General features: G+C 49.9%; 1 protein-coding gene across 2 annotated transcripts in view; it reads left to right on the forward strand.

Moving 5' to 3' along the window:
• Nucleotides 1-3,794: 3,794 nt before the first annotated feature.
• The window catches only part of BCAS4 (breast carcinoma amplified sequence 4), a 61,645-nt gene continuing 49,422 nt past the window's right edge, over nucleotides 3,795-16,017 (forward strand). For both annotated transcript variants that reach the window (XM_010599432.3, XM_003419929.4), the window contains exon 1: nucleotides 3,795-3,974. In XM_010599432.3, coding sequence (XP_010597734.1) covers nucleotides 3,795-3,974 — 180 coding nt within the window. The remainder of the gene's footprint in view (nucleotides 3,975-16,017) is intronic.

Genomic DNA, 16,017 nt, shown 5'->3' on the forward strand with positions numbered 1-16,017 from the left:
TTAGCCTCTCTGTGCCTCAGTTTCCTCATTTGTATGATGGGGGTCATAGCAGGGTCTACCTCACAGGAGGTGGTGGAGATGGAGGAGGTCACCTGTGTGAGGGGCTTAGAACAATGTCTGGTACATAGCAGGTACCCAGGAGCTGTTTGCAGTGTACAGTATAGCACCACAGAGACCACGTAGGGTTCCAAGCCCAGAGTCAGTTAAGCACTGGGTTGGCAAAGATCAGAATCACATGAAACCAGTATCCCAGTTGCTGTGTTCTTGATTCTGACTCGTGGCTACCCCATGTGTGCCAGAGTAGAACTGCGCTCCATAGGGTTTTCAGTGGCTGGTATTTTTGAAATAGATCACTAGGCCTTTCTTCTGAGGCACCTCTAGGTCCTCCAACCTTTTGGTTAGCAGCTGAACAGGTTAACTGAGCCTCCCAGAGACTTCTTAGAATCACCTGAGAATCTTTTAAAACTCCCAAAGCCCAGGTCGCACTCCAGACCAATTAAATCACAATCTCTGGAGTGCACCCCACTCATGAGTATTTTTTGGAAGGTCTCCACAACAGCCACGTTTGGGAACCATCGTCTAGAACCTTGCTGATGAGCTGGGAAACGACCTTGAAAAGATAGAGGCAACCATTTTGTAATCAGAGATGAGGCAGGATGGGGTCGGGGTGGAAGGGTCTGGGACCTTGGGACCCAAGTCGGGGCTCTGGCTCCTGCGGGCCTCGAGGGCCTGGCGGCCACCGTCTCTTCCACTCCATCTCCACCCCCACTCCCACTCCAGGCTGGCCTGGAGCCCGCTGCCTGCACCCTCCGAGCCTGCGAGCTGCAGGCGGGAGCAGCAGCTCTGAGCCCGCTTGGGCGCCAGAGGGCGCTGCTGGGGACGCGCCACGACTCCCTCCTCGCCGCTGGTTCAAACTGGTTCGGGCAGGGTGCGGCCTAGGCGGGCTGCATTCCAGGCCTCAGGCTTGCCTCCTGTCCCAGGGGCTCCCCAAGGGCCGGGGTGGCCCAGGGCAGGGACCACCGAGGACGAGACCCTTGGGCTTGAGCCAAGCGCTGTCGAGAGGCTGGGGAGATGTCTAAAAATTCAAGCCTCTTTGTTTAAGATGATGTGGCTTTCCCAATGCCAGCAGTAGGGTGGGGCCCGTAGATCAGAGTTGGTCCCAGACTTTGGTGTGCATCAGAATCAACTTCCATGCTTGTTAAAATGCAGATGCCCAAGAGGCCCCCCTCCCCAAAAGGTTCTGACTCAGAAAATCTGGAGGGGGGTGCTCCAGATATGTGTATTTTCAGCAAAACGCTGATAAGGCATAACCACACATTTAGAAAAAAATTGACAAACAAAATGGCCATTGGCTAGTCAACCTTGGCCCAGGGTATGAATTCCTGGCACGCTCATGAAAAAACACAGACCCCCAGACCACCCTTTGGCCCCACCAAAATTCTTATCATTGCCACGTGTAAAACACATTGATCCTGTCCTATCATCCCAAAATCTCATCTACTCAATTATCTAAATCAAAGGTGTGCAAGATTTCAGATGTATTCTATCCTGGGGCAAAATTTCTCTTCACCTGTGAAATGTAGAGTACAAGTGATCTGCTTCCCAAGTAAAACGGTGGAACAGACCACCCCCACCTAGGATCTCCTGGGTAAGGGGCCTGGCAATCAGCACTTTTAGCCACTCTTCCAGACTTTTTTAAAAATTAGTCATTCCCAGCCTTCGAAAAGTTTAAATATCATAACAAAACGTCACCTAAGAAATAAATAAAACATACAAATATAATTGAAACCTATCTTGTCGTTGTGGGTCGAAGGGTCGATTCTGGTTCACAGTGACCTAATGGGGCAAAGTAGACCTCCCCCATGGGGTTTCCTAGGCTGTAACTTTTAGGGGAGCAGATCACCAGGTCGTTTCTTCCATGGAGCTGCTGCTGGGTGTGAACCACCAACGTCCTGGTTAGCAGCCAAGCACGTAACCATTGCCCCACCAGGGTTTCTTACCAGACTTGTACCTCTCCCCTGCCCTGAGATAACCCCTTTCCAGAATGCGGTGTGCACTATTCTTGTGATTAGCTTTACACTTTAACTCCATGTGACTATTCCCATAAACGGTCTATAGCGTTGTTTTGGATGTTTGTAAGATTTAAAGGTAGCGTGCCCTGCGGAGCCTTCTGCAACTTGTTTTTTTTCTCTTAGCATTATGTTTTTTGAAATTTACCCATCAGGGAGGTTTGTGTGCTCAGGCCCATTTGACCCTCCTGAGGCCTGATGGGGGCTTTCCTGGGGGAGGTCCCTGGCAGGCGGGCCGAATAATTGGGTGTCAGGAACATCAGGACAATGATGGACATGTGCAGGTTCAGTGACTTTCCATCAAACCCCCTCTTCCTAAGCACCTACGTCTTATGTCTTTGCCAAGAATCTTCCAGAAAATGACTCTGGCCTGAGGGCCTGAGTGTGTGGGAGGGAGATGCCGGGAAGTTAGCAGTGGGGTGGGCAGACGTGGAAGTGGGTATTGCACAGTGATGGGTTACCTAAAAGGCAGATGGCACAACCCCCTACCTGAGGCTGCCAAAGAAAATATAGCCATCCTGTTAAATGTGGATTTCAGATAAAAAAAATTCCAATTTAATGGGGAGCAGGATGTAGGGCGTCCTTTATTTTTATTTGCTAAAGCTGGCAACCCTACCCCCACCTCATTAAAAAACGAACAAATAAACTTAACACTTGAAAAATCAGAACTCTAGGTTTCTCTATATCGACTTACCTTTTTTTTTTTTTTTTTTTGTACTTTTTCATTAGCACTGATTTTGGAGTCGCGTCCCGCTCTGTAAGGAGCCCTCGTGGAGCAATGGTTAAAGCGCTAGGCTGCTAACCGGGAGGTTCAAACCCACCCGCCTGCTCCTCAGGAGACAGATGTGGCCGTCTACTTCCCTAAAGCTTTACAGCCTTGGAAACCCTATGGGGGCAGTTCTACTCTGTCCTATAGGGTCGATGTGTGTCGGAATCGACTCGTCGACAATGGATTTTGGGTTTTAACTCACTCTCTTCAGCCTTGGGGCCTCTAAAGGGTCTAAGTAAGCCTCCTAGGGCCTGGGGGTCAAACTTAGGGCTCTAAAGACAGGCTGCTACGAGTGGAACCCACGCGGTAGAAGCTGCGGCTGGGAGGAAGAGAACCTCCACACGTGGTTTTCCTAATTTCCCAGGCTCTCGCCTGGCACAAACTAGATGCTTTAGTAGGATGTGCCTTGGGCGTGGAGTTTTTTGGGCTTAAAAAAAAAAAGACCCTTTAGAAGAGAGGTTCTCTAGCTTCGAGAATTAGAATCACCCCTGGAGCTTTAAAAGACACTTTTGTCCAAGCTCCACCCCAGGGATTCTGATTTAATCGGTCTAGGGTGTGGCCTGGCTTCTGGGCCTTTAAAAAGCTCCCCAGGGGCTTCTTTTGTGCCGCGCGGGTTAGAAACCGCTGCACGGCTGGGGTTCTTGGAAGGGTGGCCTGCACCGCTGGTTCTCAAACTTTCCTGTGTGTTGGAATCACCTGGGGAATTTCAAAAATTATTGATGCCCAGGCCCCAGCCCCACGGATTGTGAGTGGTCTGCGCTTTGGAATTTTTAAAAGAAACCCATGTGGTTCTAATTGGCCAGCGAGTTTGCGAATTACTCGGTTTACTGGGTAGTGCGGGCCGGGCGTAGTGCGCGCCGCGCGCCACTAGGGGGAGCTGTTCGCGCGGTCAGGCGCTCGGGGCGCCGCAGCGGCTGGTGCGCACCTGCCCCGCCTCCGCCAGGCGGGCCGGGGGCATGCAGCAGGCCGGGGGCGGGGCTCCGAGGCCCGGCAGCTGCGACCCGCTCCCGGGCAGCCTCCGCCGGCCGGACCCCGGCGCCCTCCTGATGCTGCTCTTGGACGCCGACCGGCCGGAGCCGGTGCGCAGCGGGGTGCGCGAGCTCGCGCTCTTCCTGACGCCCGAGCCGGGGGCCGAGGTAGGGACCGGACAGGAGGTGGAGGACCGGGAGTTTCGAGGCTGGGGGTCCCCAGGAAGCCGTGGATGGTGCGGCCCCCGGCGCTCCTGAACTTGGCCATGTCCGCTCTGGACATGGGCGTCCTCGGCTTCTCAGCAGCAAGCATTCTCTGCGCCGGCGCTGGGGCTCCGGGCCCGGAGCGGGGGGACCAGGGTACCCTCTTTTCCCAAGCGGTGGCTGCCTGGCGCCACCCAGAGATGCGTGGCAGCTCGCGCCTGCCCCCTCCTCCAGCCGAGAGCGGCCCCAGGGCCCAGACCCGAGTCCCATCCCCACCCCGGGGCCCCCCAGCTTCCGCCGGGCCCCCGCAGCGCCGGGCAGGGCGCGCTCGGAGCTGCTGCCCTGTGCTGGCCAGGCCCTGTGGGGAGGTCGAGCCCTGGTCTTGCCCCTGCCCTCTGAGCTGTGTGCACGGTGCCGGGAGGAGCGGGCAGGCTCCGTCTTCGGAAGGCAGCCCGAGGCCTCGGTCCGTGCACTGTTGCTAGGAGAGGGAATAGCTTGTCTGTGCTTGCTATTTTAAAGGCATCATGTTAAAGAGGATCTAAAACTAGACTGTCTTTATCTGAAACCAGTCCGTCACCAGTGCGGTAAACAAGTTACTCATTTACCCAAGTTCACCGGGAGTTATTTAGGACCAGAAGTTCAATGCATGCCATTTTTAAATTGCAAAAGCACTGAATGCTCTCTAAGGCTTTCCCCAGACGGTAGGGAAGTGTTTAAAATAAAAGGTGAACACCCTCTCCCTTTTCACCCCCACTCAGTGCTTGTTCTCAGAGATAACCATCAGTGAAAGTTTGGTGTACATCATTCCAGACGTGTAGAAAATGCGTTTACAGACGTAGGTATGCATATTCACATATTTTTGTTTTGTTTTTTACAAAACTCCACTTGATACTGTAATACTGTTCAGGAACTTGCTTTTCTTTACTCGAAATAGCATGGGCAAATGGGAAGTGACTGCTCATGGGTACCAGGCTTCTTTTGGGGGGGGGGCATAAAACGTTCTGGCATTAGCTCAGGGTGATGTTTGCACAACGTTGTGGATATACTAAAAACCAGTGAACGGAACGTGTTAAGAGGGTGAGTTTTATGGTATGTGAATTATATCTCAGTTTTTAAAAGATAGCGTGGACGTTTCCATGCTGGAATGTAGCTGTGAGCACTGACCAATAGAAAAGAATTCAAGCCACAAAAGTGAGCCACCTATGTGATTTTAAGTGTTCTGGGAGCCATATAAGATAAATTGGTGAAATTAATTTTAATATTGTTAAAATAACATAAAAAAAATAACATAGGGCATCCAAAATGTTGTCCTTTCAACATCTGATCAAGATAAAAAAAAAAGTTAAGATTTTCCATTTTTTGTACTAAATTTTCAAAATTGGGCCTGTGACATTAAACTTACAGCACGTCTCAATTTGAGTGAGTCGCATTTTCAGTACTTAGTAATGGCGTGTAATAAGTAGTCAGGAAATCTAACGATACATTGCCCAGGGCAGATCTGCTGCAAAAGACCTCTTTATAGTTTTTGAAGGTGCCCCAGACCCAAGCCATGGTGTTTTCAATCGCCTCGTATGCATGTGAAAGCTGGACAGTGGATAAGGAAAACGGGAAAAGAATTGCTGCCTTTGAATTATGGTGACTGGGGAGAATATTGAATATACTGTGGAGTGCCAGAAGAACGAACAAGTCTGTTTTGGAAGAAGTACAACCAGCATGCTCTTTAGAAGTGACGATGGCAAGACTTCGTCTCACATACTTTGGACATGTTATCAGGAGGGACCAGTTCCTGGAGAGGGACATCATGGTTGGTAAAGTAGAGGGTCAGCAAAAAAGAGGACAACCCTCAATGAAAGGGGTTGACACAGTGGCTGCAACAGTGGGCTCAAATACAGCAACAGTTGGGAGGCTGGCTAGGACCAGGCAGTGTTTCGTTGTGTTACGCATAAGGTCGTTATGAGTCAGAACCTGCTCTATGGCACCTAAGAGCCATAACAGCAGTCACTTGTGGCTTCCGTATGGGGTAGTGAAGCTCTAAGTCGTCCTCTGGCTTCTTAGTATTCCACAAAGAAATAATTAGTACTGTTTCCTCAGCACATTCTGTGCACCCACAGTGTGCGGAGCTATTTGTGGATGATGTCATTGCATCCTGGCACTGACCCAGTAACTTGGTGTTGTGCCCATTTTGTAGCTGAGGAAACCGAATCTCCAACAGGATAAGTGACATAACCAAACCAATCAACCAGGAACTGTCCAGTCGATTTCAACCAATGGCGACCCATGTGTGTCAGGAGAATGTGCTCCATAGGGTTTTCAGTGGCAGATTTTTTGGAACTAGATCAACAGGCCAGTCTGCCGAGGTGCCTCTAGGTGTAATCGAACCTCCAGCCTTTGTTAGCAGCCGAGCACGTTAACCGTTTGTACTAAACCAAGGACTCCAAGTGAAGATCTGTAGATGTACTATATAGTTCAGGGAAGCTCTGGTGACATAGTGATTAAGAACTTAGATTGCTAACCAAAGGGTCAGCCGTTGGAATCCACCAGCTGCTCCTTGGAAACCCTATGGGGCAGTTCTACTCCATCCTATAGGGTCGTTATGAGTCGGAATGAACTCGACAGCAGGGATGGGGATTTAGGTGGTTTTCATATTTTCACTGGCTTAAGCCTCCTGGGTATTTTTCTACCTCCTTTCCATTGCTGTCAGCCCTGAGATGTCATTGTGCCCAGCAGCCAAACCCCAGCTCCATTTTGTCTCTATTAGGGACAGCCTTCCAGAGAAACTGCATGTATTAACTTCATTTCCTCACTCAGGGCTCTCTAACTCAGACATGTGTTGGCTCGCGCTCATTTGTAAGGGTCGTAATGAAGAGTCTCAACTCCCTGTAGCTCCATGTAGCAATAAACCCACTTATAGCCCTTGCTGAAGTTTGTTTACCAAAAGAAACGGAAACGGCTCCAGAGCAGAGTCACGAGCAGCCGCCCCTTAAAGCTTCATTCCTTGGCAGACTGCAGGGCCCGATGCTGTTTCCAGGTGGGCACATGAGCTGGGGAGAGGGAAGTCTGGTTTGGGAACAGGCTGGGGAACAGACTCTATCGGCCCTTCTCCCAGGGTCACTGGGGGCTTTTATTGGATGGGGCAGTAGGTGTCTCAGTCTAGGGAGCCCAGCCCTTGGAGCGTCCTGGAATTCCTAGGCAAGTGGGGCCTGCTGTGTTCAACACACCCAGCCATTACTATGTGTCAGGTCCTGCCTGGAGCTGGGGACACCAAGTCAGTGAGACACACAAGGTCTCGCTGTCACAGCGCCGACAGACAATAAATACATAAGCACATAAAACTTCAAAAGTGTGATGAATGCCACGGAGAACGCAACACAGGGTTTGAGTATTGTGTGTGTTTGGGAGGCAGGGAGTGCGGAAGGCATCTCAGAGAAAGCTGAGGCTGAGTGTTCACCACCCAGGAGTGTGCAGAGACCCAGGAGGGTGAATAAGAGAGGGACCCCTGCCTTGTCTTGGTGTGGTCAGGGAGGGCATCCCGGTGGTAGCAGCATTTTAGGCTGAGCCCTACAGCATGAGTAGGAGTTGGCCAGGGCCAGTGGAAGGAGAAAGCTGTACCAGGCATAGAGTGCTTGCAAGAATGCTTGCAAAGGCCCTGGGGTGGGGTGAAGCAGAGTGTTCCCTGGGATACAGAGAAGAGCAGCAGGCTGAAAGGGAGGGGTGGGAGACATAGCTAGGGAGAAGGCAGAGCTGCCCCGGGACTTTGCACGTGCATCCCAGAGGACCAGGGAGCTGTTGGACGGGGCAGAACGTTGAGATCTGTTGGCAGGTGAGCATTTTACTTTTTCCAGTGCCTTTGTGGTTTTCTGTTCAATTAGTTTCTTTTTTCTCTTTTACTTCTTCTTTTGTGGCAGTTTCAGAGGAGGTCTCCGGAAGCTGCTTCAAGATGGCAGGGAGCGAGATGTGTGCCTCCGGGTGTGATTTATGAGGGTGTGAGCTCAGGGGCTTACCCAATGCCTGGGTACCGGTGTCCACCCAGCTGGGAATTCCTGGCCAAATTCCACTTGGTTCATGAACTGGGATACAGAACAGGTTTGGCCCATAGACTAGGGGTCAGTGACCTAGGTGGAGGGGAGGGAAGGAAGCCAGCACTTTCCGACGCCCAGAGTGGAAGGCAGGGGCCTTTACCCGAGTGAGCGGAGGGTGGTGGCTGAGAAAGCATCTGGTACTTTTAACCACAGATGGGCTAGGTCAGAGGTTGCAAACGGGCAGCCAGAAGCCAGATCCAGCATTCAGAGCTGATTGGTTCCATCCATGGAGTGTTTTTAAAATGGAGAATTTTCACTGAAAGATCTGAGTTTCTGGCTTCTTTTTACAAGTGGGCAGTCTGGTACCGCTAGGTCCGTCTTTCCTGGTTGTGGCCCCCTGATTTGCCATAGTCCTCACTCTTCTCTGTTGCCACCCCCACACTGGGGCTGCTGTCAGTTAACATTTACCGTTGTTTTAAACTTTGATTTCTTCCTGTAACCATCATAAGGGAAATATTTCTTTAAATCATGTGTCTTCACAAAAGTAGGAAAACAGAAATTATCCAAACGTGGCCCTTAATTTTTGAGAAAAATGAGGTGGTTTCTTTGTGGAAGCAAAGAATATTCTGTTGTATCCGATCTGCAGACACTGGTCTGTGGGAAGCCCCCAGCGTGCGTCCCACCATTGTTGCCTGCTGGGCCCCTGTTGGTATTGGAGTTTTTGACCTTTGGAGTAGAAGTCTGTGGGTGGAGGCCCCAGGGCATAGTCTGCTCTGTCTCAAAGATGTAGCTCTGTATTAATTTATTCCTCAAATCATTATAGCAAACCTGCTGCATGCCTAGCCCTGAGCATGCAGTGAGGCAAGTGCTCATCCTTGGGAGCTGGTGTTGCAGCCGGGGAGATGAACCAACTAGTCATGGTCAAACAGATAAGAGTAACAGAATGGTGGTAGATGCTGTGAAGTCGCCACCTAAGGGGCTGTGAGAGAGACTGAGGAGACCTAGACACTACAAGGTCCATGTTCCCTAGGTTGTGGACCCAGTTTGCCACAGTCCCCACTCCTCCTCTTGTATCCCACATACTGAGACTGGTATCAATTAACATTTACCCTTGTGCCTGAAGGACTCTTCAAGGAGAATAGGAAGGAACCAGCCGGGCAAAGGCCTAGCAGCATGGGGACAGCCCACAGGGTAAGTCGAAGTGGATGTGCCTGAGGGGTGGACCTTGATGAGCAAGGGGGATAGGGACAGGACTGGGCACCATGAGGAGGAGTCTCCATTTTATTCTAAGGGCCATGGGTGGAAGCTGGGAGCAGGGCTGAGCCTGATGTGACCCAATCTGTGGATTAGAGACCCCCAATGGCTGCAGTGTGGGAATGAATTGGAAAGGCCCTCATGGTAGCAGGGAGACCTGAGAGTGACTGCTGTGGCCGTTCAAGTGGATGAGGCCTGTGCTGGCTGGGCTCCCTGAACGAGAACCTTTAGAATTGTGAGGAGCCAGGGTCAAGATGGCTTCCTGGAGAGGGGCAGCTTCCTCAGAAGGAAGTTCTAACCTTCTAACCGCAGAACTGCCCAGGAGTAGACATGCCATCCTCGGGGGTTTGGACAGCCTCTTACCACAGGCCGTCGTGCTTTGGGTAAGGGTCAGCCTGGAACTGAGGGTTTCCAGTGTGGCTAACCCTCAGCAGCATCGACCGAGAGGCTTTAAAACAGGTTTCCAAAGATCGGAGACAACCTCAGTGCCCATCAGCTCGGCTGGTAACAAACGGATGCCCTGAGCAGAGGACAGTTCTCAGCTGCATCGTGAGTCAGCTCCAAACGTGCTGATTTGCTGCAGTCTCCAACATACAACGCTAAGTGAAAACAGCAAGATGCATATCGCCGTGTACCACATGCTACTATTTTCCATAAGCAAATTTAAAATGGCAAAAAAAAGAAAAAAACATATTTTCATGTATGCGTAAAAAAACCCAATTGCCCTCGAGTTGATTACAACTTATGGTGACCCCATATGTGTCACAGTGGAACTGTGTTCCATAGTTTTTTTTTTTTTGCTTTAACAAAGAGAAATTTACTTTTTCACAGTCTAGTAGGTTACGAGTCCAAACTCAGGGCGTCAGCTCCAGGGGAAGGCTTTCTCTCTTCTGTCAACTCTGGAGGAAGGCCCTTGTCCTCAGTCTTCCCCTGGTCAAGGAGCTTCTCAGGTGCAGGGACCCTGTGTCCAAAGGACGCGCTCTGCTCCTGGTGCTGCTTTCTTGGTGGTGTAAGGTCCCCCTCCATAGAGTTTTTAATCTAGTTTTTGGAAGTAGATTGCCAGGCATTTTTTCCAAGGTGCCTCTGGGTAGGCTCTAACCTCCAACCTTTCAGTTACCAGCCAAGCTTGTTAACTGTTTGCACCACCTAGGAGCTCCTGTCTATATAAACAAGGCATTACATTAAATTGATCTCAGGGTGGGGGTGAGGTTAAGAACCTCTGATATAGGGCATGGTTCCTAAACCTTGTCAAACGTCGGAGTCAACTAGGGATCTTTGAAAAAAAATAAACATCCTGGCTCCCACCCCTGGACATTTTGATGTAATTGGTGTGGAGCATCTGGGCTTCACACTTTAAAGAGCTCTGTTGGGGGAGTTTTAAGCCTGGAGGTGACCGGGTTTGATTGTTGGGAGAGCTGATCACAGTGGGACCGTGAAGGAAGGCCCGCCTTGGAGAGCTAGACTTTTCAGCATTCCTCAGGTGATTCCCACAGCTGGCCTGGACCTGGTCAACGTGGCCCAGCCTGTCTGTGCACAAAAGGGACCTTCCCCAGGCTCTGCAGGGCCTTGCTTCCAAGCAGCAGGAGGGACCTCTTCTGTCCACAGCTCCTGGTACTAAGTAACACAGTATTAGTGGGAACAACATCCTTTGCAGACATTTGGGCCCCCAGCCTCCCTGCCCCTGGGCAGGCTGGGTGGTGGGAGGACGTGGGTTCAAGTCTTGGCTCTGAGCTCACGTTCCTACTCAGTGCCTCATCTCATGGTGCTTGTGGGGTCGACGAGGTGATTCCCAGGAAGTACTTAGTGCAGCGTTTGGCCCATTGCAAGTGGTTGGGAACCATTAGCTATCAATTCTTCATTCATTCTATCGATGTTAACTGAGCAGGTTCTAGATGTAGACCCCAGGCCAGGCGCTGGGGAAGTGAGCAAGAGGGAAGGCGGGTGAGCGGCAGACACGCAGAGCGGTGATATGCAGTATTTGGAAGTGGGCAACGTCAGCCCTTCATTGGTGGTGAATGAAGATCCCAAATTTTACTTTCTGCATCTGTGGGCATCAGACTAGCCATGGATTCCAACTTTGGGTTTGCAAAACACACAGTTGTTGAACACTCGCTCCAAATGAGTCACCAGCTCTCTTTAGCTGTCTTGGGATCTGAAATTATTCCTTTTGTGCAGCCGTGAGGGCAATTTGGCCTATGGTTCTTTTAAAGTAAATGAGCTGGTTTTATTTTTAAAAAATAAGTTTAGTTTTAAAAATACATCATATATACACAAGGGGGGTTGATGCACCTCATGTGTAGCCACCACCCATCTGTCAGTAGAGGCTCTTGTGTTGCTGTGATGCTGGCATGGATTGAATTGTGTCCCCCAAAAATGTGTGTCAACTCGGCCAGTCCATGGTTCCCAGTGTTGTGTGATTGTCCACCATTTTGTGACCTGATGTGATTTTCCTGTGTGTTACAAGTTCTGTCTCTATGATGTTAATGATATGGGATTAGGGGCAGTTACGTTAATGAGGCAAGACTCAGTCTACAAGATTAGATTAAGCCAATCTCTTTTTTTTTATTAACTTTTATTGAGCTTCAAGCGAACGTTTACAAATCAAGTCAGACTGTCACATATAAGTTTATATACATCTTACTCCGTTCTCCCACTTGCTCTCCCCCTAGTGAGTCAGCCCTTCCAGTCTCTTCTTTCGTGACAATTTTGCCAGCTTCCAACTCTCTATCCTCCCATCCCCCCTCCAGACAGGAGATGCCAACACAGTCTCAAGTGTCCACCTGATCAGCATCTCTCTCCTACCCACTGTCCAGTCCCTTTCATGTCTGATGAGTTGTCTTCGGGAATGATTCCTCTAGTCTCAGTCAGACCATTAAGTATGGTCTTTTTATGAGAATTTGGGGTCTGCATCCCACTTATCTCCTGCTCCCTCAGGGGTTCTCTGTTGTGCTCCCTGTCAGGGCAGTCATCGATTGTGGCCGGGCACCAACTAGTTCTTCTGGTCTCAGGATGATGTAGGTCTCTGGTTCATGTGGCCCTTTCTGTCTCTTGGGCTCTTAGTTATCGTGTGACCTTGGTGTTCTTCATTCTCCTTTGCTCCAGGTGGGTTGAGACCAATTGATGCATCTTAGATGGCCGCTTGTTAGCATTTAAGACCCCAGACGCCACATTTCAAAGTGGGATGCAGAATGTTTTCATAATAGAATTATTTTGCCAATTGACTTAGAAGTCCCCTTAAACCATGGTCCCCAAACCCCCACCATTGCTCTGCTGACCTTTGAAGCATTCATTTTATCCTGGAAACTTCTTTGCTCTTGGTCCGGTCCAGTTGAGCTGACCTTCCATGTATTGAGTATTGAAACCAATCTCTTTTGAGATACTAAAGAGAGCAGTGAGCAGAGAGACTTCAGACCACCAAGAAACAAGAGCCAGGAGAATAGCATACCCTTTGGACCTGGAGTCCCTGCGTGGAGAAGTTCCTAGACCAGGAGAAGATTGATGACAAGGACCTTTCTCCCAGAGCCGACAGAGAGAGAAAGGCTTCAGCTGGAGCTGACGCCCTGATTTGGGCTTCTGGCTTACTAGACTGTGAGAGAATACATTTCTCTTTGTTGAAGCCTTCCATTTGTGGTATTTCTGTTATAGTAGAACTAGATAACTAAGACTGATGCTAAACAGGTTTCAGTGGAGCTTCCAGCTAAGATGGACTAGGAAGAAAGTCTTGGCAATCTACTTCTGAAAATCAGCCAGTGAAAACCCTATGCATCATGACAGTTCAATCCACGACTGATCATGGGGATGGTGCAGGATCAGGCAGCATCTGGTTCTGTTGTGCAAGGGAGTCACCATGAGCCAGCGGCCACTCAGCAGCAGCTAACATCAACAGCAGTATATGCACGTATTACAAAATTCAGAAGGCCCCAGCGTCCAGAGAGTGATGAGTGAGCTTCCTCCTACCCCGGTTCCTCAGCCCCTGGGTCCCTCCACCAAGGCTACCTGGGTTTCTTTTGTCTCCTTCCAGATAGGTATGGCAGGTATATATCCTCACATGCCATCCATTGCCTCCCCATGCTTTTTTCACTTGCTGTATATTGGAAGGAGCCCTGGTGGCTCAGTGGTTAAGAGCATGGCTGCTAACCGGAAGGTCGGCAGTTGGAATCCACCAGCCACTCCTTGGAAACCCTATGGAGCAGTTCTCCCCCATCCTGTAGGGTCACTGTGAGTTGGAATTGACTTGACGGCAACGGGTATATATTGGAGATCGTTCCATACGCCTGTGTGTAGAGCTACCCAGTTATTTTTAGCGGCTAAACAGAATTTCTTTGCCTGAATTAAATTCTTGTAGCCATTCCCCTAGTGATGGACACTTAGGTTACGTGGAACTGTTTACTGTCACAAAGTACACTGTGATGTGTATCTCTACGTGCTTCATTTTGCAGTTGTACAATGTGTCTGTAGGATAAATACCTAAGAGGGGAATTACTGGGTCCAAGGGTAGGTGCACTAGAAAAGTAATTTATTTGTTGAAAATACACACAGCAGAACACACACCAACTCAACAATTTCTACATGTACGATTCGGTGACGTGGATTACATTCTGCAGGTTATATGCATTTTACATTTTGGTTGCTGATGCCAAATTGGCCTTCTTGGAAGTCAGGGTTAGAGTGAGTTAGAGTGGAGTGGTCAGCCCTTTCTGGACATTTGAGTCTCAAGGTCAATGGTTTGTCTCGGGAGGAGGATGGGAGCTCTGTTGGTCCAGCTTCTGGGACCTGGGAGGAAGGAGGTCCTGTGCCCCCTGCTTGGGAAGCGGGTTATCCTGTAAGCTGCGAGGCCCTTCCTGGTTTCCATCTCAAACCTGGGGCTATTCAGAGAGTCCCTTAATTTACTCATCACGGCCCTTCGTTGGTGGCTTGGCCCAGCGCAGGGTCTTCCTGTCTTCCTTTCCTCCCCTTCATCCACCCCACAGAGTTGAGGCTGCTTCTTCTGCCTCCTGGTTAAGCTGGTGGGAGGGTCAGCACAGACGTGGAAAGAGCTTTATTTTGGCTGTCATCTGAAGGAGCCACCATGGACTCTTTCAGAGAAGTGGCGACATTCCTGATGGCATGCCCTGGGTACAGGGAGGTCCCAGGCCTGTTTTCATTTCGCTCCCATCATGTACTCACTGACCCTGGCCCTGCCTGACTGGAGGAAGCTGGCTGTAGGGCCGAGAAACTGGCCCTGGGCTCCATGTGGCTGCAAGTGAGTGTCCGCCTGCTGGCACGGAGATTTGATTAAAAAAAAAAAAAAAAATGCTACAGAGTTGACAACTTTTAAAAAGTAGGAGCTTTCACATAAAAGTCCAAATATCTGGCTTCTCTTCAAAAATGTTGTAACAAAAGGTACAAGTTTTAAGGGGCCCCAGTTCCTGGGCTGGACTGAATGGGTCTTGTGGATTCTAGAAGGATTCCCGAGTGTTTTTGTTCGTGTGTGTGTATAATGTGTGTGTTTTAACAGTTTTATTGAGCTATAATTCATGTATGATATAATTTACCCGTTTAAAGTGTACAATTCAATAGCGTGTAGTATATTCATGGAGTTGTGCACCTATCACCACAATCAATGTTAGAACATTTTCTTCGCCCTGAAAAGAAGCCCACACCCCATAGCCGTCACCCCTGAAGCCCCCCGCCCCCCAGCCCTAGGCAACCACTAATCTGCTGTCCATCTCTATAGATTTGCCTGTCGTGAACAGTGCATGTTTGTGTTTTAAAGACCCTGGTAGACTAGCAGTCTACTGGCCACTTTCAGCTGGCAGTCATGTTTTGTTTGGTCCTCATGTTGTTGTCAGATGCCATTGAGCAGATTCCGACTCATAGTGACCACATATGACAGTGCAGGACTGCTCCATAGGGCTTTCTAGGCTGTAATCTTTCCGGGAGCAGATTGCCAGGTCTTTCTCCCTCAGAGCTGCTGGGTGAGTTTGAACTGCCAACCTTTCAGTTAGGAGTGGCGCTCTTAACCATCGTACCGCCAGGGCTCCTTTTGGCCCTCATAGTGTTCTAAGAAGTTTTAGATTAGTTTTGAACATTTTGGAATTGGGAGGATTTACATAAATATCTGTGTTACTGTTTGTCTTGAACAAAGCAGGTTTAGTACAGTCTCACCTGGCACAACCAGCTGGAGCTGAGGTGGCTGCTGTACTAGTCCCAGCGAGAGATGACAACACCTTGAACCAGGGTGGTGGTGACAGAGACGGAGAAGAGTGGTTGGATCAGAGAGACGTTTTAAAGATGGAACCGAGAGGGTTTGCTGGCAGATTGGATTGGGGGAAGGGGTGCTGAGAAAGGGAGGCGTCCAGATGCTCCATGGTGTGCGGCCTGAGCAGCTGGACCGTGGTGTTTACGCTTGTTAGGTTGGAGGAAACCATGCGATGGAGGATCTTTCTGTGTTGTTTTGTGCCCTTGTCAGCTTTTTGGTATGCCCAGTTGGGAAGCTTGGAGCAGCACTTAGGGAGAAGAGGGAATGTGGAAGGAGAGAGCGGCGCCGTGATTTACATGTTAAAAAATGTCCACTCGCCATCTTGGCCGGTCGTTCCCTGAATGTCACTTAAAGTGAGCCGTTTGCCTCCTTCCCCTTGGGATTGGAATAATTTATGCCAGAGAGTTGCAAAGAACCAAGAGGCTTTCATGTTGCTTATGGGCTGGTTTAAAAGGCATGTGGGCTGCAGCCTGTAGGACTCTCCTCTCTGAGG

The sequence above is a fragment of the Loxodonta africana genome, chromosome 24 (assembly GCF_030014295.1).
Source record: "Loxodonta africana isolate mLoxAfr1 chromosome 24, mLoxAfr1.hap2, whole genome shotgun sequence".
Taxonomy (NCBI): Eukaryota; Metazoa; Chordata; class Mammalia; order Proboscidea; family Elephantidae; genus Loxodonta; species Loxodonta africana.